Source organism: Chiloscyllium punctatum, chromosome 26, assembly GCF_047496795.1.
Source record: "Chiloscyllium punctatum isolate Juve2018m chromosome 26, sChiPun1.3, whole genome shotgun sequence".
Taxonomy (NCBI): domain Eukaryota; kingdom Metazoa; phylum Chordata; class Chondrichthyes; order Orectolobiformes; family Hemiscylliidae; genus Chiloscyllium; species Chiloscyllium punctatum.
The window spans coordinates 58,431,458-58,454,340 of record NC_092764.1 but is presented as its reverse complement, the minus strand read 5'-3'; the positions used below and the strand labels follow the sequence as shown (position 1 = coordinate 58,454,340).

Sequence of the window (22,883 nt, the reverse complement as noted above, 5' to 3'; positions counted from 1 at the left end):
ATGATTAGATTTAAAAACTAGCTCTTTCTGTTTATGGGGTACAACAGTGTGTCTCTGCTCTAAAAATGCATTCTGTTTAAGGGCAGTGCAGAGATCTAGTTTTAACATCTATTGAAAGCATTAAATTGCACATTGACCATAAACTAACTTTGGTCTGGGTAGAATTACTCTAATGAGGGTGAAATTCTTTAATTCAGGTTCCCTTTCCATTTAATTCCAGTATTATGTGCACATATATTATTGGGTTTTATTCATTTAAAATGGAAATATGCATGCATAGCAACACTCATCAAACTGAAATAATGTTTGTGTTGGTTATTTCATATGTTACTCCAAACTACAACCTGTCAGTTTTATCTCTGGCCTTTCTCCCCAAGGAATGCTTTAGTAAATTTGTGATTTGTTTGTCCCATTTGAATTTTTGTCAGCTTGGTTTGGAAAGGATTTAAATTTTCACACTGGTGAATAAAGCATAAATTTATATCTAAATCTGCTAGTGTTTACTAGTGGATCCTTCTGGTTCAATGTTCTCTGTTTATTTTATACTCTGATGTGATAAGGTATTTGTATCACATGTTGTAGTACCTCACCATGCAAACCGGCTTTTTGGTTTGACCTCCAGTCTTTAACTGATCTCAGCAAGGCATTAAGAAGAAATTTAATATCATTGTTGACTCCCTAGTGTCAGGGTGAAAATAGTAGTTAGGATTCTGGTTACCAATTACAGGCTGTTGGTGTCACAGTGCATTTGCAAACTAGCCATCCAGCCAACTGAGCTGCAGACCTAGTACAAAATAAATGAGCTGCCTGTTTAGCAAGTTGACTTAGTCTGAAACCTGCTTACAGGATTATGAAGGTGTGATTTGAGGTGGACAATGTTTGAAGCTTATACAACTAAACAGTTCAGCCTTAAAATTATTTGATGTTGTCAATGTATACTTTTCATTTGGAATGTTTGCAACAATGTAAATTTACCATGGACCCTAATTGCATGCCAGGACAAATGAACATTATTGCTGTTTCTTTAGCATAACTAATAGCTGTTGACCTTAAAAATATTTTGTATTTTTTACATTCCTGCACCTGGGAGCAGTTTATCTCGACAACATTTCAGAACTGAATTGAACCAACAACGTATTTGTAGGTTTGAGGTTTTTGGTGAAGAGTTCACAATGGGTTAACAGTTACTGGAATTGAATGGTGCTTGGGTTGCTGGTTCAATTATTTAGTGAAGTGAATTAACAGTATGATCCGTTGCCCCTTGATTTTGGACCATTTTACATAGCTTTAATATTTAAAGCATTTAATTGAAGGCTTTATTTGGATACTGCAATAGTTTATTGAATTTGTAATGCAGATTTTCATGTGTGAAAATTTGATCCTTTTCATTTTATCTTTTAAAATGAACTTTATTTTTTTGTGACTTTAGAATGATACATTTCAAAAATAGAGGAACAGGAGTGTACTGCCCAAAAATTTCAATAGATCTGTACCTCCATTTAATGCATTTTTACCCTTGCCTTGCAAAATTCTCTTGTTCTCACTTTTTAAGTTCCTCTTCACAACGATTTAAGACCTTTTTTTTTTCTCTTACCAGTTGTGTAGAAACCTGCTTCGTATTTTCTACCATCTCAAATTTTGATTACTCCTTTATTGGATTCTCCCATCAAAGGAAATTAGTTTCTCTGCAACTGCCATCTTTCTCATTCCATTACTGTTTGAACAGCTGATTTAAGCTTGCTTTCCTCTTTCCAAGTCAAGCTAGTACAAGCCAACTTCGTGTGACCATCTCCCAATTTAATCCTTAAATTCTAGTATGATTTTAGTGAATCTGCATTGTATCACTTCTGTAAGACAATCTTAGAACTGGTCAGATGTCATTTAGTTCATGTGCAATGTAATGTACAACTGAAATATCACTTCACACTTTTTAAATTCCTATTTCAGTCATATTGTGATTTAGTATGCAAAATCTTATCAGATATATAAATGTTCAATGTGGTTTATTCTCTTGGCAGGCTCGATGTGATGCGTCCTCTTTTGAGAGTGTGCGGTGTACGTTTTGTGTGGATTCTGGAGTATGGTACTATGAAGTAACAGTAATTACTTCTGGTGTAATGCAGATTGGTTGGGCGACCAAGGATAGTAAATTTCTTAATCATGTAAGTAATGGGAATATTTTAAGTGAACCAGACTCTTGTTTTGTATTTCTTAATTTCTAAGTTTTGATATGTAATTGCAAAATTACCATAGCTGGCACTGCTTGATTCTGATGGAGAAAATGTTGGGAAGCAATTCATAAAATGAGTGTTAGTAATCTGACTTATCACCCCCATTGCAGATTGCTCACTATTAGAAGATAAGAATGTTACATAGTTGAACCCAACCCAATCCAAATCTGCTTCTGTCCATATATGCACCTTCCAAAAGGTTTAGCTGGAAGTTATGACCCTTCAGTTTATTATTTCTGCTTGTGGTTATCTGAATAGCCTCTTGTTAGCCTAATTTCAGATTTGGGAAATACATAGAAATCTAAACTGGATTTTTTGGCTCCGATAAATTGAGGAACAGAACACTTAGATTGCAGTTCCTTTTGTGGCAATCAAAACTGTCATCTGTACATATGGTCCTCACTATTTACCTGACTGAAATCTCTGGATTTCTGCTATCTATTATTTAGTACATTTTTAAAAATTGTACTAAACATGGCATGGTGCAGTGGCTCAGTGGTTAGCACTGCTGCCTCACAGTGCCAGGGACCTGGGTTCATTTCCAGCCTTGGGCAATTGTCTGTGTGGAGCTTGCACATTCTCACCCTGTACCTGCATGGGTTTCCTCCCACAGTCGTTAAGTGAATTGGCCATGCTAAATTACCCATAGTGTTCGGGATGTGCAGGTTAGCTGCATTAGTCAGGGGTAAATGTAGAGTAATCATTTTGGGTGGGATACTCTTCGGAGGGGGTCGGTGTGGACTTGTTGGGCTGAAGGGCCTGTTTCCACGCTGTAAAGATTTATGAATCTGTGTCTATTAATTGTTCTGATGGCTCCTGGGTTACACTGAAATAATTAACTCTCTTTAGATTTATTTTAGTTAGTTAACTGTTCTTTTACAGGAGGGTTATGGGATTGGAGATGATGAATACTCATGTGCATATGATGGCTGCCGGCAGCTGATTTGGTATAATGCCAGAAGTGAACCACACATCCACCCTTGCTGGAAAGAAGGTACTGCGATAAATGCTGCTCAGTCCAGCATACTAATTTGCATAATGTAGCTTTCATTATTTTAAACTACATTTTATTGTATATAATATACTCATGTTAAAATTGGAATATACTTCAAAATTTCTGTGTGCTTTGTCTCTTAAGTAAATCAACTATACAAAGCCAAGGCCATATGACGTAGGAGCAGAATTAAGCCTTTCGGACCATCCAGTTTCCTCTGTTGTTCCATCATGGCTGTTTCTCAACTCTATTCTTTTTGCCTTCTCCCTTTAATCCTTGATCTGCTTACTGAGAGCCTATCTATATCTGTCTTAAGTATATTCAGGGACTTGGCCTCCACAGCTTTCTGTGGCAGTGTGTTCTACAGTGATCACCCTCTTGGTGAAGGAATTCTGCATTTCTATTGTAAAGAGTCATATCTTCACTCTGGGGCCATGGGTCCTACTATTCCTGATGAAGGGCTTTTGCCCGAAACGTCAGATTTTCCTGCTCCTCAGATGCTGCCTGAACTGCTGTGCTTTTCCAGCACCACTCTACTCCAGAATCTGGTTTTCAGCATCTGCAATCATTGTTTTTACCCCGTGGGTCTACTAGTCTCTGCTGGTGGAACCATCTCCATGTCCACTTTATCCAGGTGTCTGAGTATTCTATAATTTTCAATCAAACCCCCATCCTTCTAAGTTCCATCAAGTACAGAACCAGAGTCTCCAACAGCTTTTAATTCCTGGAAATCTCGCCTGGATTCCCAAGGCTTCCATGTCCATCCATGAACACCAGTCAAAAACTGCTTGTAATATTCCAGATGTGGTCTAACCAGAGCCTTGTACATCCCTACTGTTGTACTCCAGTCCTCCCGACATGAATGCAAACATTGTATTTGCTTTCTTAACTAATAACTGAACCTTCCCCTCCATGCTAACCTTAAGAGAATTGAACTAATATTCCCCTAAGTCTCTTTGTGCTTCAGATTTCTGAAGCCTTTCCCCAGTTCTCTTTTCAAAAAGTCCAGGTTTGAAACCAGTTTTATTTTCCAGATTGTTTTTAGATTAGATTAGATTACTTAGTGTGGAAACAGGCCCTTCGGCCCAACAAGTCCACACTGCCCCACCGAAGCACAACCCACCCATACCCCTACCCCTACATCTACCCCTTACCTAACACTACGGGCAATTTAGCATGGCCAGTTCACCTGACGTGCACATCTTTGGACTGTGGGAGGAAACCGGAGCACCCGGAGGAAACCCACGCAGACACTGGGAGAATGTGCAAACTCCACAGAGAGTTACCTGAGACGGGAATCGAACCCGGGTCTCTGGCGCTGTGAGGCAGCAGTGCTAGCCACCGTGCCGCCCAAATTTCTAGTCTTTGTATAACCACCATGTATAACCTCAGTTCATAACCTCTCACTTCCCACATTGTAGTCCATTTGCCACTTTTTTGCCCACTCTTAGCCTGTCAGAGTGCTTCTGCAGTCTTGCCACTTTCTCCAACACTACCAATCTTTGTTGCTAAGTTTGCAAATGACCCAATGCTCTGTTACATCATCTAGGTCATGAATGTATAACCCAAATAGTTAAGGTCCCAACCCTGACCCCATGGAATCCACTAGTCATTGGCTGCCATCCTGAAAAAGATCTCTTTAGCCCAACATTGCCTGTAGTACATGGGCTCTTGTCTTACTTAGCAGCCTCATATGTGGCACCTTGTCCATAGGGCTTGTGGAAATCCAAATAGATTACATCCATTGGCTCTCCTTTGCCTAACTTGCTCATTACCACCTCAAAGAATTCTAATGGCCTTTGAAAGGCATGACTTCCCCTTGACAAAGTCATGCTGCGTTGGCCCTATTTTGCCACGTACTTCCAAATACTCTGCAATCACATCCTTAATAATGGATTCTAAATTCCTAACAATTGTGAAGGTCAGGCTAACTGGCCTGTAATTTCCTGTCTTCTGCTTCCCTCCCTCCTTAAACAGGGGTGTTACATCTGCCATTTTCCAAAACTCTGGGGTGTAGTCCATCTGGCCTGGGTGATTTGTCTACCTTCAGACCTTTCGGCATCCCCCAGCACCTTCTCTTTCATAATGGCCAATACACCACCTCTGCCCCCTTGCTGTTTTGAGGTTCTGATATGCTACACACATCTTCCACCATGAAGGTTACTGAAAGTACCTATTCAGTTCCCCTGCCGTTTCTTTTTTCCCTGTCACTTCTGCAGCCTCATTATCTACTCTTGCCTCTCTCTCACCTTTTTAAATATGCACAAGAAAACTCTTGCAATTTTTTTTTAACATAATAACAGGCTGGCTCACCCTGATGTATTTAATCATATTCTTCCTCCATGATGTTGCTTTTTCAGTTGTTCTCTGGCTTTTAAAAAGCTTTCTAATACCCTGGCTTACAATAATCTTCACCATATTGTATTTTATGCTGTCCCTGACTTCCCTTGTCAGCCATGGTTTCCTTGTCCTCCCTTCAGTATGTTTGCTTCTTCCTTGGGATGAATTTCTGCTGTGCCTCCTGAATATCCTCGAGTATCTCCTGCCATTATTGCTCCAGCGTTTTCCCTTCTAGGCTCCTCTTCCAAATAACTGTTAACTCTTCCTCCTTGTCTTGGAGCTTTATATTGGTCCTCGAATGATACCATTTGGGATTCAGAATCTAGACTGGGAAATACAAATTGCTGACCTTTTATTAATGCTATGTCTAGTTGAACTCCAGATTTTAAAATTCTTACCAGTGTTTTCATAACTTTGCATCACTATCTCCACAATTTTATTCATTACTGCAACTTATTGAAATTTCTGCAGTCCTCATTTTAATTACACCATCATTAGTGACAGATGCTTCTGGCTGCACAAGCAGGAACATCTGAACCTCTCAAACTCAACTGGCTTTCTGCTTTTGTTTTTTTTTTAATGATGGCACTCAAAGCCTACATTTTGATCCACCAGTGTTTTCCAATGGTAAAATTTGATCAAATTTGCTTGTGTGAAAATTGGAATATAATTAAATGCTTCTCCATTCACTCCTGAAAACTTGGTTAGTGACTCAGTTATGTTTTGGTTCACTAATACTCTTCAAGAAAGGAAACATGCCATCTTTATCTACACTGGCGCCAGATGTAACTCCAGTTCTACAGCAGTGGTTGACTCTTAGCTGATATCTGGCCAAAGATAGGAGACCTGTCCCAAAGTCTAACTGAGCACCTATATAACAGTATTATTCATGGAATCACACCCATCGTTCATCATCTTTGAACTCCTCTTGGCATATCCTGACTACTGGCAAAGTAGACCCACAAATGTGGCAGCACAGTTAGAGTCATAGAGATGTACAGCACAGAAACAGACCCTTTGCTCTAACCCGTCCATGCCGACCAGATATCCCAACTCAATCTAGTCCCACCTGCCAGCACCTGGCTCATATCCCTCCAAAACCTTCCTATTCGTTTACCCATCCAGATGCCTTTTAAATGTTGTAATTTTACCAGCCTATATTGCCACCTCTGGCAGCTTAATCTATAGATGCACCACCCTTTGCTTGAAAAAGTTGCCCCTTGGGTCTCTTTTTAAATCTTTTCCCCCTCACCCTAAACTTATGCCCTCTAGTTCTGGACTCCCCAACCCAAGGGAAAATGACCATGTCTAGTCACCTTATCCATGCCCCTCATGTTTTATAAACCTCTATAAGTCACCCCTCAGCCTCCAAAACTCGAGGGGAAAACAATCCCAACCTATTCCATCTCTCCCTATAGCTCAAACCCTCCAATCCAGCAACATCCTTGTAAATCATTTGAGCTCTTTCAAGTTTCACAACTTCCTTCTTCTAGGAGGTAGACCAGAAATTGCACACAATATTCTAAAAGTGACTGAACCAATGTTACAGCTGCAACATGACATCCCAGTTCGTATATCCCAATACTCTGAATTGTGTAAAATTGGAAGGGAATGACTCTGGGATTCCTCAGTATTCACCGTCAACTGCAAGAAGACTGATGGCTTGAGGTCAAACCTGAAGGACATCTGATCAATAACTGCCACATTCCTGTAGCTAACTGAGTACCACAATGTTGGCAATGCCACTTGATATTGCAGTGGTGAAGAAAGTTCTGTAAATGAGAGACTTCAGTGTCTGTCAGAGACTCTATTTGTGTTACTGAGTAATGCGGTACAGATTGTCTTCTCTTCACACAGGGCAAATATCACTTTGTGTGGCACTACTGCATTAAATGTGTATAAACAATGTGAAACTGCTCTAGCAGCTCAGTTCAAATCAACATCAAGCTGCGGTAATGATGGCCACCAGCAAGATAACTGTATGTGAATGCAATCTATTAGCTCATGATCCCATTGATCCTCACTTTGCGATTCTCATCAAGCTAGAGAATCAACCCTGGTTCAGTGAAGAGTGTAGAAAAGCATGTTGAAAGTACTACCAGGCATACCTAAAAATGAAGTACCATGATGAAGCTACAATACAGCTAAACTAGTTTCTTCCACTACTTCGCACACATTTGGTACAATTGAATAGTTCCCAACCAACAGATCTGATTAATGCTGTAGTTTTGCTATGTTCCAGTTATTTCAATTGTCAATCATCAGTCATAAATAGTGGGAAGAAGAAGAGGTTTCTTAGATACCTCTTGATGGCAGAGTCAAGCATATTGTTTCAAAAGAGCAACACTGAAAACTTGCAACTGTCTTAACTACAAATCTTGCGTCACCTTGAGGTCCAGTGATTTCCTTTCCAGTCTTGAGGCAAGTTAATTTGCTTCAAAAAAATATCCAGAGCAACAATATCAAGAAACAGCTGAGCGGCCTGGATATAGTCTTGTTTTCAGTTCTGTGCATGTGTTCGCCAGAAATAGCTGCACTGCTAACTGAGATTTCTCGGTACAGCTAAAATGTTGGCATTTATACAATAAAAAATACAATATGCCCTCTCTACAAAAACATGCAATCAAGAGACCAAGTACTGGCCAATTAGTTTACTTTGCTGATTGTGATGTTGAATGGGATAGTCACCAGTGTTATCAAGCAGTGCCTACTTCTTAATAGAATTTCTCGGCAGGCTAAGTTTGCAGTTTTGCAAGGGTCATTCATCTTCAGAACTCTTTGGCCAAAGCATGAAAAAGCAATGAACTCCAGAGATGATGGCAGAATGACTGACTGCATTTGACTTGAAGGCATCATTTTAACAAAACTGGAGTAAATTTCAGCTTGCCACACCTGGTACATTTCTGTAAGAATTCATCAGGACAGTGTCCACAGCCAACCACCTCCAGATGCTTTACCAATGACTTTCCCTCATTGTAAAGTCAGAAGAGGGCAATTTCATTGTGTAATGTTCAACTTAATTTGTAACTTGAGATAGGAAAGTTCCAACATGCAGCAGAACCCAAGCAACAATCATGCCCTGTCTAAACGGCAAGGAACAGTTTTGTTTTATGTGAATCATGGAATGACTATCTCAAAAAGATGTATATTCACTTCTCGACTTGAAGACAATGTCATTGAAAGTCACTGCAACATCTCAGCAATCACCTTGGTCTAGAAAATTTAACTGGACCAGGATCAGAGGCACGATCTAAAGAATTATCAAGAGGCTAGTCATTCTGTGGTGAATGACTTGACATTGCTTGAGTGATGTCCCTTTTAAAGGAAGATTCATCAAATAGAGGCAATGGTGTAGTGATAAGTGACTAAGCTCTTAATCTAATTACCCAAGCCATATCTGGTGACCGGTTCAAATCCCACCATGAAAGATGGTGAAATTTTGAGTTCAATACAAATTCTATAAATAACAGCTAGTGTGATGGCAATCATATAATTACTGATTTATTATAAAAGCCTGATTTACTAGTATCTTTTAGGGAGAATTCTTTACTTTTTAAAGTAGCAGTGCCACCATCCCATACAAGAAAACCAGCTGATAAAACATAAAAGCTGATCTTCCTTGACTAAGTGTCAGTCAGGCACCATTTCTACCTATCAATGTAGTCAGAGATAGGTTTGCATTATAGTCAAAATGTATTTTATGTCTGGACTATATGCAAGGCTTTAAGTGGGGAAGGGGACACATGTAACCTTTGTTTGTTGATCTAGCACTTGTGTGAATAATATCTAATTTTGCTCCTCTTATTGAGAAAGCATTGCATTATTCAATTTTTCTGTGCAGGGGACACAATAGGATTTCTCTTAGACTTGAATAAGAAGGCAATGATTTTCTATCTCAACGGAAACCAGCTACCCCCAGAGAAGCAAGTCTTTTCATCAGCCATGTAAGTAAATGTTTTCAGAAATACTTGGGTTTTTCTGAAAAAAGTTGCTCTTGGAATTTTGAAATAAGTATGTTATAACTCATGAAATATCAATTGATTTGATGCAAAATATTTGTTTCAAAGGAATACAGTATTTTCCGTAAACGTTAAAGCACTTCAAATGCTTATATTTAATTAAGTAAAAAGTGGAAAAACCTCCAAACGTTTTAGATGTTGTATACACACTCTTAATGGATCTCTTCACCTGTTTTGTTTACAGTTCTCACAATTTTTATGCACAATTATTTGCAGTTGACAAAGCATCAGGAAATTTGGAAGTGATGTTATATTTGATATATTCAAAATTTGTACTGTTATGATATGTATTCAAATTTCTTTGTTTCTTAAAATGGCTTTTTGCACATGAATTGAATTGATCTGTATAAATAATATGGTATCAACCCTGTAGAAATAAAATTGCAGGTAAGTTTGAACTCTAAGACTCTTATTGCTTGGATTTGCTTTTAACTACTTTAGCTCAAATTCTGAAAAATGTGCTGGATTCACCTCCCAGAAAAATTATTCACAACCATGTTAATTCCCTTTTATTGTTTAGCCATCATTTTTTATCCATTTGCTGCTTAACTATTTCATCTCCAGTTCAGATATTTTGCCGCTTTTTTTAAAATCAGTACGTTTAGCTCTGATCACTAGACTGGTGAATTGTTGCTAGACCATATTAACAAACATTGTATTCTTCAAATTGTGCACAATCCTGAACACATTATTTCCAGTGATTTATGACATGACACATTCTGTTTATTGCAATATTAACCCACTCCTTCATATTCCAAGTCTCATGGTTCTGATGGGTCATCAGAAGATTGCTTTTTGTATCCGAACTATGTGCTTACACACCACAACCTGTATAATCCCAACAAAGGCAATTTGATCGTTTTGGGCCAGATGCCTGAGGAAGTTACATGATTACAAAGTGAAGTGACTCCATCAAAGCCACAACCAAGATCTGCTTACCTTCTCTGTCCATCTTCTGAACAGCTCTGGAACTTCTAAACTAAGGAAGCTTACTTCTTGAATTCCTGCACCTTGAGAATTAGTAAAGGTTGCCCACAGATTAGGGCGCTGTCCAGTCGAGGTTTCCAGATGTTGGAAGTAGAAAATAATAAGCCGCATTTACAGAGAGAAGGGAGAAACATATTGTCTTTGACACAGGAAATAATCTTTTGAGGTCATAGAGTAATAGAGATGTACAGCACGGAAACAGACCCTTTGACCCAACTTGTCCACGCCGACCAGCTATCCCAGCCCAATCTAGTCCAACCTGGCAGCACCTAGCCTGTATTCCTCAACCCTTCCCTATCATATACTCATCCAGATGCCTCTTAAATGTTGCAGTTGTACTAGCCTCCACCACTTCCTCTGGGAGCTCATTCATTACACGTACCACCCTTTGCTTGAAAAAGTTGCCCCCTTAAGTCCCTTTTTAAATCTTTTCTTTCCCCCCTCACCCTAAACCTATTTCCTCTAGTTCTGAACTCCCCCAACCCAGGCAAGAGACTTTGTCTATTTATCCTATCCATGCTGCTTATGATTTTATAAACCTCTATAAGTTCACCCCTCTGCCTCCAACGCTACAGGGAAAACAACCATAGCCCATTTAACCTCTCCCTATAGCTCAAATCCTCCAACCCTGGCAACATTCTTAAATCTCTTTTCTGAACCCTTTCAAGTTTCGCAATATCTTTCCGGTAGGAAGGAGACCAGAATTGCTCGCAATATTCCAACAATGGCCTAACCAATGTCCTGTACAGCCGCAACGTGACCTCCCAACTCCTGTAATCAATACTCTGACCAATTAAAAAAATACCAAACACCATCTTCACTATCCTACCACCTGCGACTCCACTTTCAAGGAGCTATGAACCTGCACTCCAAGGTCTCTTTGTTCAGCAGCACTCCCTAGGACCTTATCATTAAGTGTACAAGTCCTGGTAAGATTTGCTTTCCCAAAATGCAGCACCTCACATTTATGTGAATTAAACGCCATCTGCCACTTCTCAGCCCATTGGTGCATCTGATCAAGATCCTATTGTAATCTGAGGTAACCTTCTTTGCTGTCCACTACACCTCCAATTTTGGTGTCATCTGCAAACTTGCTATACCTCTTCTGCTCACATCCAAATCATTTATATAAATGCTGAAAGGTAGTGGACCCAGCACCGATCTACCTCTCTGTCCTAATCCATTCTCTTCTTCAAAAAACTCCAAGTTTGTGAGACATGATTTCCCACACACAAAGCCATGTTGACTATCTCTAGTCAGTCCTTGCCTTTCCAAATACATGTACATCCTGTCCCTCAGGATTCCCTCCAACAACTTGCCCACCACCGATATCAGGCTCACTGGTGTATAGCTCCCTAGCTTGTCCTTACCACATTTCTTAAACAGTGGCACCATGTTAGCCAACCTCCTGTCTTCCTGCACCCCACCTGTGACTATTGATGATACAGATATCTCAGCAAGGGTCCCAGCAATCACTTCCCTAGCTTCCCACAGAATTTTAGGGTACACCTGATCAGGTCCTGGGGATTTATCTGCGTTTACGCATTTTATGGCAAATAAGAGTTAAGGAGAATCCAAACAAATCACTTTGAAGGAAGAGATATTAAGGTGACAGAGATTAGTCTGAAATGTGGGCTTCGGAGGATCTTGCAAGGGCATAAAGTTTGAGAAGGATAGCCAGTAATATGGTCTCAGCAGAACACATACTTGCCAAAAGTTAATCAACATTTTACTCTTGTTACAAAGCAGATGGGAAGAACTATAGAAATGTAAAAGCACAGAAGTGGGCCATTTGGCTTATTTTGTTGACCCAAAGACGCCCAGGTGCCCTTTTCTAATCCTGTCGTCCTGTACAAGGCCCTTAGTCCTGCATCTTACAGCACTTTATGTGCAGATCCAGAGAGGATTAGAAAGAGTTAAGGGTCACTGCACCACCACCAACTCAAAACACAATCCTCCTCTGTGTTTTTTAAACAAAAAATGTCGTCCTGTCCCGTCTAATCCTTCTGCCATTTAGCTTGAACCTATGACCCCTGGTTTTTGAATTGTTTGCAAGGGAAACCGATTCCTCTTGTCTACTTTTATCTCTTCCCTTTAATTTTGTATGCCTCAACCATGTCACCTTTCAGCTGCCTTCAGTCTCCCCTCACGGCTACAATTCTACAGCCTCAACAACATTCTTGCAAATCTCTGCACTGGCGCGCGCTCTCTAGAACAATTATATATGTACTTTTAATGTGATGACCAGAACTGCGCACAATACTCCACTGGGTTTGTCCGTTGGAGGATAGTGCAGGAAGTGGAAAGGAAATTTTAAGTGTTAAGGGGTATAAGAAATGTTAGAAAAACTGGTTTTGTTACCTTAGTAGTAATTCCGAAGCCTCAACAAATGCTTAAAAGGCATGCGTTTGGATTCACCATGATAGCTGGTGAAATTTTACATTCAACGACCTCATGGTATCATCACTGGACTGTTACCCAGATAACGTTCTGAGGTCATGTGTTCGAGTCCTGCCACGGCAGATAGTGGAATTTTTGAATTCAATTAAATATCTGGAATTAAGAGTTTAATGATGACCATGAAGCCATTGCCGATTGTTGGAAAAACCCAACTGGTTCAGTAATGCCCTTTTAGGGAAGGGAACTGCCATCTTTACTGGTCTGGCCTATGTGTGACTCCAGACGCACAGCAATGTAGTTGACTCTTAACTGCTTTCTGGGCAATTAGTGATGGGCAGCAAATGCTGTCTGGACAGTGATACCTTCATTCTGTGAATCGATTCTTAAAAAATAAGCCCGATTATGTCTGGAATGAAAAGCTAGTTCTAGGAAACATGAATCTAGAAGTTGCTATCAAACTCCACCTGGTTCATTAAAGTCCCAGGGGAGGAATGCTTATACTTGTTCTGGCCTACATGTGGCTCCAGACCTCTACTGCTCTGAAATGGTTTAGCAAGCCACTTAGTTACACCAAACCACTACGGAAAGACTATAAGACACAAACCGCATGGACCATCTGACATTGGCACTTGCTATCTTGTCAAATTTCTACCAAGTCTTCTCATTAACATCTGTTGGCTTGTGCCAAGCAGAAGAGCTGACCAACTGACTAGTCAATCTATATTACAGTGGTGCTGGAAAAGCACAGCAGGTCAGGCAGCATCCAAGGACCAGGAAAATCGACGTTTCGGGCAGGAACCCTTCAGGAATGAGGCTGGAAGCCTCAGGGGTGGAAGATAAATGGGAGGGGTGGGGCTGGGGAGAAGGTAGTTGAGAGTGCAATAGGTGGATGGAGGAAGGGATAAAGTTAATAGGTCGGAAAGGAAGGTGGAGCGGAGAGTATGGAAAGAAGATAGACAGATGGGACAGAAGGTGCTGAGCTGGAAGGTTGAAACTGGGGTAAGGTGGGGGAGAGGGGAAATGAGGAAACTGGTGAAGTCCACATTGAGGCCCTGGGGTTGAAGGGTTCTGAGGCGGAAGATGAGGCATTCTTCCTCCAGGCATTGGGTGGTGAGGGAGTGCTGGTGGCATAGGCCCAGGACCTGCATCTCCTCAGCAGAGTGGGAAGGGGAGTTGAAATGAACTTCCTCACCGCCTGACACTTGGAGGAAGAATGCCTCGTCTTCTGCCTTGGAACCCTTCAACCCTAGGGCATCAATGTGGACTTTGTTAGTTACCTCATTTTTCCCCCCTCCACCTTACCCCAGTTCCAAACTTCCAACTCAGCACCATCCTTATGACCTGTCCCACCTGTCTATCTTCCTTCTTTCCCAACTATCCGTGCCACCCTCCTCTCCGACCTATCACCTTTACCTCTTCCTCCATCCACCTATTGCATTCAACTACTTTCTCCCCAGTCCCATCCCCTCCCATTTATCTCTCCACCCCTGAGGCTTCCAGCCTCATTCCTGAGGAAGGGCTCTTCCCCGAAATGTCAATTTTCTTGCTCCTTGGATGCTGCCTGACCTGTGCTTTTCCAGCATCTGCAGTCCTCACTTTCTACTCGTCAATCTATAGCCTGACATAAGCATGGTTGATTGGATCATGCAGTTCAAGTCAATGTCCCAAACTCTACCTCTATCCCCAGATGCATTTTATCTCTATCTCTATCTTGCTTGAGAGACAAGAGGCACAAGAATTATAGACAGCATAGAGTCATCATTAACTGAATAACATGACATCACATGTTACATATTGTACAAGTATCCACCTGCCAATTCATCTCTGCCTTCTGTCAGCTGGTGAATCAGTACTCTATGTTGAATGCCATTTGGAAGAAACACTGAGGATAGCAATGGTTGAGAATGTACTGTGTGTGAATATCCCATCATTAAGATTTTGGGGCTTAGCGTTGATTAACAACTGAACTGCATCAGCCAAATAAAGACTGTATGGCTGCTAGAGCAGGTCAGAGTGGGAATTCTTAGTTACTCCTCTTGCTTACCAAAGCCTGTCCATTATTTGCAAGGCACAAGTTAGGAGTGTGATGTCTACTGCTAGGGTGAGTGCAATGCCAGCAACACGACTATGGAAAACATCCAAGGTGAAGCAACTCACTTGGGCAGTCATACATTCATCACTGGCAACTGTTTCTGCCGTATATGGGATGTGCTGCAACAACTTGCCAAACCTCATTAACAGCATCTTCTAAATCTGTCATCCTTGCTACCTAGAAGGACAAGTGCAGCAGATAGCTGGCCATACCAGCAAGTTCCTCTTCAAGCATCTTACTATCTGACTTAAGAATATATTGCCATTCTTTCACTGTGATTGGGTCAAAATCCTGTAACTCCTTAGTATCACTTTGTGTACTGACTGCAGCAATTCAGGGAGGCTGTTCATTGTTGAGAAACAAACCTCTGGTATTACTAATATCCAATGCATGAATTCCTTTAAATAAAAAGGTTGGGATGAATGTGAGACAAAAAGGTAGCAGAGATCGAAAAAGCTGCATACATTTTAATCTCTGCAGATACCATAATGCTGCCCCAAGTCTTGTTTGTGCGTTGCCCCTGTGATCGCTGACTTGTGTTTGCTTCAGTATGAGTAAAACCCTTATTTTCAAATCTGCCATTTTCCCCCACCTCCCTATTTCTAATCTCCTTCAGCCCTCTAACCCTCCTCTTTTCTGCTGTAATTCTGAGTTGTTTTTTAACCATCTGACTTGAATGACTTCTTCATTTACAGTTCTCCTTTCAGTTTCAAAGGTCCTAAGCTCTGGTATTTCCTCCTAAACATACCAATCTCTCATTCCCTCACGCACTAACTCTCATCCTTTGGCTAAGTTTTTAATTATCTGTCCTAACCCCTCCTGTGGTTTAGTGTAAAATTTGTTTTGTTGTCCATGTTAAGTTCCTTTTTAGAACGTTTTTTCAATTTAAAAATCCTGTAGAAATGTAAATTTGAGTTTAATGCTGTGAAGCGTGTAAGCGTTGCAAGCTGAGTTTTTATTTGAACATTAAATCACCTGATGGTAAGTATGATGGCATCATGGCAATCCTGCTGGATGATGGCCATCTTGATCAAATGTCTCTGAAAAGTGCCTAGTCTACCAGAAAAAGTAAGACATTTCTAAATACTTGAGTATCAAGTGAATTTTGCTGTTTCACTATACTACTCTGCAGTAGAGATATAAGTGGCAATTGCCAGTAACTGGATGCACCATTGAGCCAAACAGACGTTCTGCCACCCATCGACTGAATAATGTAGTATGTCGTATATGCAGTTCAGTGTTCATGTATGCTATATGTCCTAAAGATCATTATATCCTCAGCTGTTTGCAACAGACAAGGTATTGAACCAACCTGTGCTGGCAAAATGCACGACACCTGGTTCAACATTGAATGTGATTCCACTATTGGGCTGCATTTTCTAAATCATTAATTTGTGCCGAAGTATGTTGACAACCAATTTAGGGTTTCGGTCTGTCACCACATACAGATGTCTGGAATTAGCTGTGGATTCAATTTAAGGGAACGTCAATCCTGAGATCGTGGAGTAATGATTTTAATGGGAGTAAAAGTCACCAAGAAGGAAGAACTGAAGTCTGGCATACAATACGAGTGGAGACAGGAAAGAAAAGAGCAAGAAATGCTGAAGATCGATGTCTTGTGCTCAGCTTCAAGTGACAGTTGAAGTGTTTGCACAAGTGCATGGTATTCAGACAAAATTCTAATTCTGAAGCTGTGACTATGTTGATGAAAAACATGCTGGTATAAACCAAGGATGGAGAAAGACTACATGCTTGAAAACCTGTGGCCTAATTTTAACATAAACATAAATATAACATGTTAAATGCAAGTCCACTCTTTTCTTTCCTTTGGATCAGCTGGTGTTTTTGGCAGTTCAGTTATCTCCACTTTAGACACTCACTCGCCCCAATGTCTCAAGAGTATAAGCCACTGAAGCCATACAGTTACAACAGTTTTGATGATATCAGCAATTCTACACTTTCTTTGTATCTCGAAGTTCTCTTACGTGAAACAGAACTCTTTTTTTTCTCATCACCGTGCTGTGTTTGAATTATTCACCACCAATAAATCACCTGCATTTTCTAATTGTTTAATTTCCATGCAAAGTCTGTCAAGGGTAGTGCAGGCCATCGAAGATGTGAGAGAGGGGGGGAGGAGGCTAAATCAAATCAAGTTGATCTTCCAGATATGTCCTAATCAGTATATTCAAGGACGTTATGACCTACCTCTGGAACAGGTGGGACTTGATCTGGGCCTCATGGCTCAGAAGTAAAGACATTACCAATGCACCATAAAGACCCTTCAAAATAGAGTTGGAAGGAGAATCATAAATTCAATTGTCTGAGTCAAAATATCAGCACCTGCTTTCCTTAGGCCACTGCCATTTGATATTAACCATTCAATGTCATAATTAAACAGAACAATACTGCCTATTTTGTACAAAGATTTTTTTAACTGTTTTAGCATCTTTATTACCAAAACTATTTCCAAAATGGTGAATATTAAATGTGGTTTTCTATTTAATTTTTACTCAACTGTATTCATTTGCAGATCTGGCTTCTTTGCTGCTGCCAGTTTCATGTCTTACCAACAGTGTGAGTTTAATTTTGGAGCGAAATCATTTAAGTATCCACCAACAGTTAAATTCAGCACGTTTAATGAATATGCCTCCCTCTCACCAGAAGAAAAGATCATTCTTCCAAGGTGCGTGCAAACTATATCAAACAATAAAACTAATTGGACCATTGTGTTTAAAGGTCTCATGGCATTTATTTTTGAAAAAAGAAAAATCGCTTAAAATAACTTAGATTTTTTTAAAAGTCACCACCAGGATGTTTGTGTGAGTGTAAGCATTAGAAAATGAATGAACTGGAATTTGTTGTAATTTTGTAAAAATTGTCAATTATGTTTCAGGCATAGACGTCTAGCTTTATTGAAACAAGTAAGCATACGGGAAAACTGCTGCACCCTTTGCTGTGATGAGATAGCTGATACAGAACTCCGACCATGTGGACATAGGTATGTTGCAGTTTTGTTTTAGTCAAATCATTTTTGCCCACTTTATAATGGTTGTCTGCAGTCACAATTTGTTTTCAAATCCGTATGCTATTGATGTAAACCGCTTTGACTTTCTCTGACTCTTACTCTTACTGGTGTGGGGCTAGGAGAGGAACTTCAGATGGTGTGCCTGCTGCACATGTCCTAAATAGTAGTGGTTGTGGGTTTGAAAGGTGCTGTCTAAGGGGTCTATATTCTCTGAGCCTTGGTGAATTCCTGCATTCCAGTTTTGAAGATAGGCGGCGGCTGCTGCTGCTGCTACTACTGATCCTTCAATTTTAAATATATGCTCCTAGTTCTCTCTCTACTGAGGAAAGTAGGCTCTTATTCATTTGAGCTAGGCCCTTTTATTTTTATATCCACCAACTTGAATTTTCCCCATTGGCCTTCTCTCAAACAAATTCCATTTTCATAGGCCGTTTCTTGGTCTCCATTATGTTCCCAAAGATCTACCCTTTCGATTGCAATCTTCCTTTCAGTGCAATGACCAAAGCAATAAGTGGTATTTGAGATGCAATCTAACTAGTGTTACACAGTTCAAGCCTAAATCCCTGCTCTTTTTATTGGGGGAGGCATAGAATACAGGGAAGTATCTTGTATGCTTTGACCAGTGTTCTACAGCTGCTTAGTCTGTCCTACTGGCATAATGAGTAATCCTGAAGTCATGTGTAATTGTCAAAAGATGTGTGTCTACCTAATTATTGAAATTTGTCGTAACTTTTTTGACTAGAACAATCCCGCAAAATTTATCCACGGTCAAGCTATAGTGTATTGCTGTTCATTCTAGAAACTTAAACAACATCAATTGATTACCAGCAATATAACTATCCGAAGTGATCCTTGCTCACTGGATGTCCTCTTTTGATAAAATCTCCAAATAAAGTCTCCAGAATAATGAATGGAAACCAAAATGTTGTTAGTCTTTTAGATTTACCAAAACTTGCACAACTATTTTGTGCTGGCCTAGAATAAGGTGTCTCAAAATGTTGGAGCACTGAAATGTTTCATGAGCTTGTACAGTAGTATGTGGTTGCCTTAATTGAAAATCATTTGAATTTTGGGAAGCTTGTCTGGCTCTACAGTTCTCACTGAAAAACTTCACTAAAGCTTACTTTTTAACATCTTGATGTTCTTTTTGTTTACAGTGATCTATGCATGGAATGTGCCTTGCAGCTGGATACCTGTCCCTTGTGTCGTCAAGAAATAAAGACCCGGGTCAGGCTGATTTCACATGTTTCCTGAAATCTTTCTTCTAAGACCCGTTCTGATCAACATCAATACAAAGTGCTAAAACAATGAACCTCCAGCTGGGACACGTACCATCCAAAATGCAATGTGCGTGGATGCTCAAATCAGTCCATTAGCCAAAAAGGGCTAACTTGATAAATTCCAATGGAGCAAGTTTTGGCCACTTTCAAAGCAGCTCCCAGACTACATAGACCTATAGCACACATCTGGCTGCATTTTAGCACTAAATTGGTGATCTCATTGATGCCATATTTTGGCCGTTGTGGGGAAAATGTAAAATTATTGCAGAAGATTACGCTTAAGAGTGTGGTTTGAGGTACAGTGGTGAAGGTGAAGCACGGTATTGGGGCAGTGTAGAGAAACCTCACTCTTCATCTAAACATTAAAACTTCTGACCTGCGAGTGCTTAACGTGGATATTGAGTACCTGAAATAGGGGAGGTGTTCTACTTAGTACTCTATATCCCTCATCTTCAAGAGCACAACATATCTGAAGTTTCAAAGAAGCCAATTTCAGCTTTCTTCAAGAATAAAGATACCTATTTACTTTGTTTTGTGTCCTCTGACTAAAAGAACGTGGTGCTTATTTGGCAATCTGGTTCATTGTCCAATTCATCAATAGCTCTGAAGGGCTATGAAAGGTTCCAAGGATATATGCAACAGCAGCAAATCAAGAAAAATATTCATGAATAATGAAATTTTATCTTTGCATTATTTCCTATATGCACAAATGTTTACTTTTGTAGCCAGTGTTCCACAAGGTACAAATGTGTCCAGTGTAGCAGTATCAGTTTTTGCTGGAAAAATTTCATGGCAGATGAATGACTCAAAACGGCAAGATTTGCCAAATTACTTGTTTAAAATTTGAGACCTTATGAATCCAAAGAACAGTTTTTTAAAATGACATCTATGGTAGTCAAAACTTTTTGTTGATCATAAAAACATTTGTAAACTATCCACAGCGCTAACCCTTCTGGATAGTGAAAATTATAAATTATTTATTTAATGAAACTGTGTTCTACTGATGCAAGAAGTTTTTTCATTCATGTTTTAACATTAATGATTGGATTTGCCAAGTTTTGTAATGCAACTAATTTGGGCTTTCTCACCACGACTGTTGTCATCTTCTCTGTCTCCCCTCAATTTTATTAGACCAGAATTTGTGAGAGCAATGAATTATGAAACTGTCTGTTTTCAAAGCACTGTAAATGAAAGGATTCTTAAATGTGGAAACAAAGGGAGATAGCAACTTTGCCTCATTCAATTTCTTTTGCCAGTTTGAGGAACAATCGTTGAATAATTGAGCTTGAAAATGGAGTATTGTCATTTTTGGACTAGTTTGAAATGCCATGGGTTTACTTGGGACAATTCAAACTTGGTTGTTCTTAATCATTATTGTACTACACCAGAAATACACTCAAGATCTCACTACATTCCTATTTACCACTGTACAAAAATCAGAAGATCGCATTCTTGTCTGGTATTGAGCACCAGAGCAACTGGTGTTTTCAGAAAAAATTTGCATAATAAAATTTGAATATGAAGTGTTTAAAGAATTAAATTTATTAGAATAATGTAAAATTGAGTGACATTGTCAATTTTATACATGCAATATGTTTAGAAGAAATCAGCATTGAACTTGCTGCTGGATATTTTGACTAAATGTGTGTGACATTCAGATTTATTTACATGGATAAGAATATTTTGTACTTGACCTGTTATGATTAGGAATTAACTTTCTGTGAATGTTACAATTACCTTATCTGCTGCTGAGTGCCATTCCATATCACTCAAATATTTCAGGCTATATTGATTTCCAGTACTCTTGTAAAACTCGTTGTGAAAACTTGTAATGTTGGAGACATCTTGTGGAAAAATAGGAAATTATGCCTTGGCATGCCTGGGAGAGGACTGCTTACCGCATTCAGGAAAACTTTGAATTGGGAATTGAAAATAAGGCTCTTCAGCTTTTTAGTTTGCATTTTTAGCTTTCAGTACTCTTGGTGTTTGTTTTCATTTAAATTTTTGCTGGAACCAAGAGCACTTGACCTTTCTTAAACTATCCTCTTTAGAGACTTGGGGGAATAATGTTGATAAGATGAAAACAGATGGATTGCATACCAATTGACAGTTATTCTAAGCAAGTTTCAAAGGACCAGGAAATAGAGAAAAGAGAAGTCTGAGGCTGGTACAGTTGAGAAGAGGAGCAAGTTAAATAGTCAAGGCAGGCAAGAACTAGGCAGACAATGAGGTAAGACTGATAAATTAAGCTACATGTATTTCAATGTAAGAGGCCTGACTGGTAAGGCAGATGAACTCAGGCCATGGATGGGAACATGGGATTGGGATATCATACCTATTACAGAAATATGGCTCCAGGAAAAGCAGGATTGGCAGCTTAATGTTCCAGGATATAGATGATACAGGAAGGATAGACAGAGGGGCAAGAGGTGGAGGAAATGGTTTTTATTTGGTTGGGGATAACATTAACAGTCGTACATGGCGAAGATATTCATGGGAGTACATCTAATTAATTATTTGGGTAGAACTGAGAAATGAGAATGATGTTCATCATATTGGGAATATACGATAAGCTCCCCAATAGGAAATTGAAAAGGTTTGTAAGGCAATCTTTTTTTAAAAAAAAAGTGTTGTAATGGTCGGGAATTTTAATTTTCCAAACAGACTGGTACTGCCATAGTGTTAAGGATTTAGATGGAGGGGAATTTGTGTGTACAAGAAATTTTTTTGATTCAGTGTGGATGTACCAACTAGAGAAGGTGCAAATCGTGACATACTCTTGGGAAATAAGGCAGGGCAATTGAATGAATGCCAGTGGGGGAGCACTTTGGGACCAGCGATCATAATTCTATTTGTTTCAAAACAGTGATGGAAAAGGATAGACCAGATCTAAAGGTTAAAGTTCTAAATTGGAATAAGGCCAATTTTGAAAGTTCTTCTTTGCATAATACCATCAAAAGTTGATTGTGAGAGGCTATTTGTGGGTAAGGGGATGGTTGGAAAGTGGCAGCCCTTCAGAAATGAGACACCGAGAGTTCAGAGGCAGTATTTACCGGTTAATGTGAAGAGCAAGGCTGGTAGCTAAAACGAAAGCTGGATAACTGGGAAATTTGAGGTCAAGAAAAAAAGCATCTGGCAGGTATAGGGAGCTTGGAAATGATGAATCCCTCTGCTAAAAGAGCAGTTGCAGTAAGTTCAAGAGGGAAATTAGGAAGGCAAAAAGGGGCCAATGGTTTGGTAAATAGGGCTAAGGAGAATCCAAAGAGATTCTCTATAAACACTAGGGCAAAAGAGTAACATAGAGAATATGAGCCCCTTAAAGATCAACAAGGCTATCTGGAATTGCAGGAGACTGATGAGGGGTTTTACATCAGTATTTACTGTGGAGAAGGATGTGGAAGCTCGAGAACTTGCAGAAATAAATAGCAGTATCTTAGTGTCTATATTACAGAGGTGGTGGTACTGGGTGTCCATAAAACAAAGGCTGATAATTCCCCAAGATCTGATCAGGTGTA

General features: G+C 39.7%; 1 protein-coding gene across 1 annotated transcript in view; it reads left to right on the top strand.

The window, feature by feature from the left end:
• Positions 1-20,928, top strand: part of rspry1 (ring finger and SPRY domain containing 1) — a 70,933-nt gene extending 50,005 nt beyond the window's left edge. The window contains exons 9-14 of the mRNA XM_072547500.1: positions 2,019-2,162; positions 3,114-3,225; positions 9,407-9,509; positions 17,594-17,746; positions 17,957-18,061; positions 19,246-20,928. Coding sequence (XP_072403601.1) covers positions 2,019-2,162; positions 3,114-3,225; positions 9,407-9,509; positions 17,594-17,746; positions 17,957-18,061; positions 19,246-19,342 — 714 coding nt within the window. The 3' untranslated portion in view covers positions 19,343-20,928. The remainder of the gene's footprint in view (positions 1-2,018; positions 2,163-3,113; positions 3,226-9,406; positions 9,510-17,593; positions 17,747-17,956; positions 18,062-19,245) is intronic.
• Positions 20,929-22,883: the final 1,955 nt, after the last annotated feature.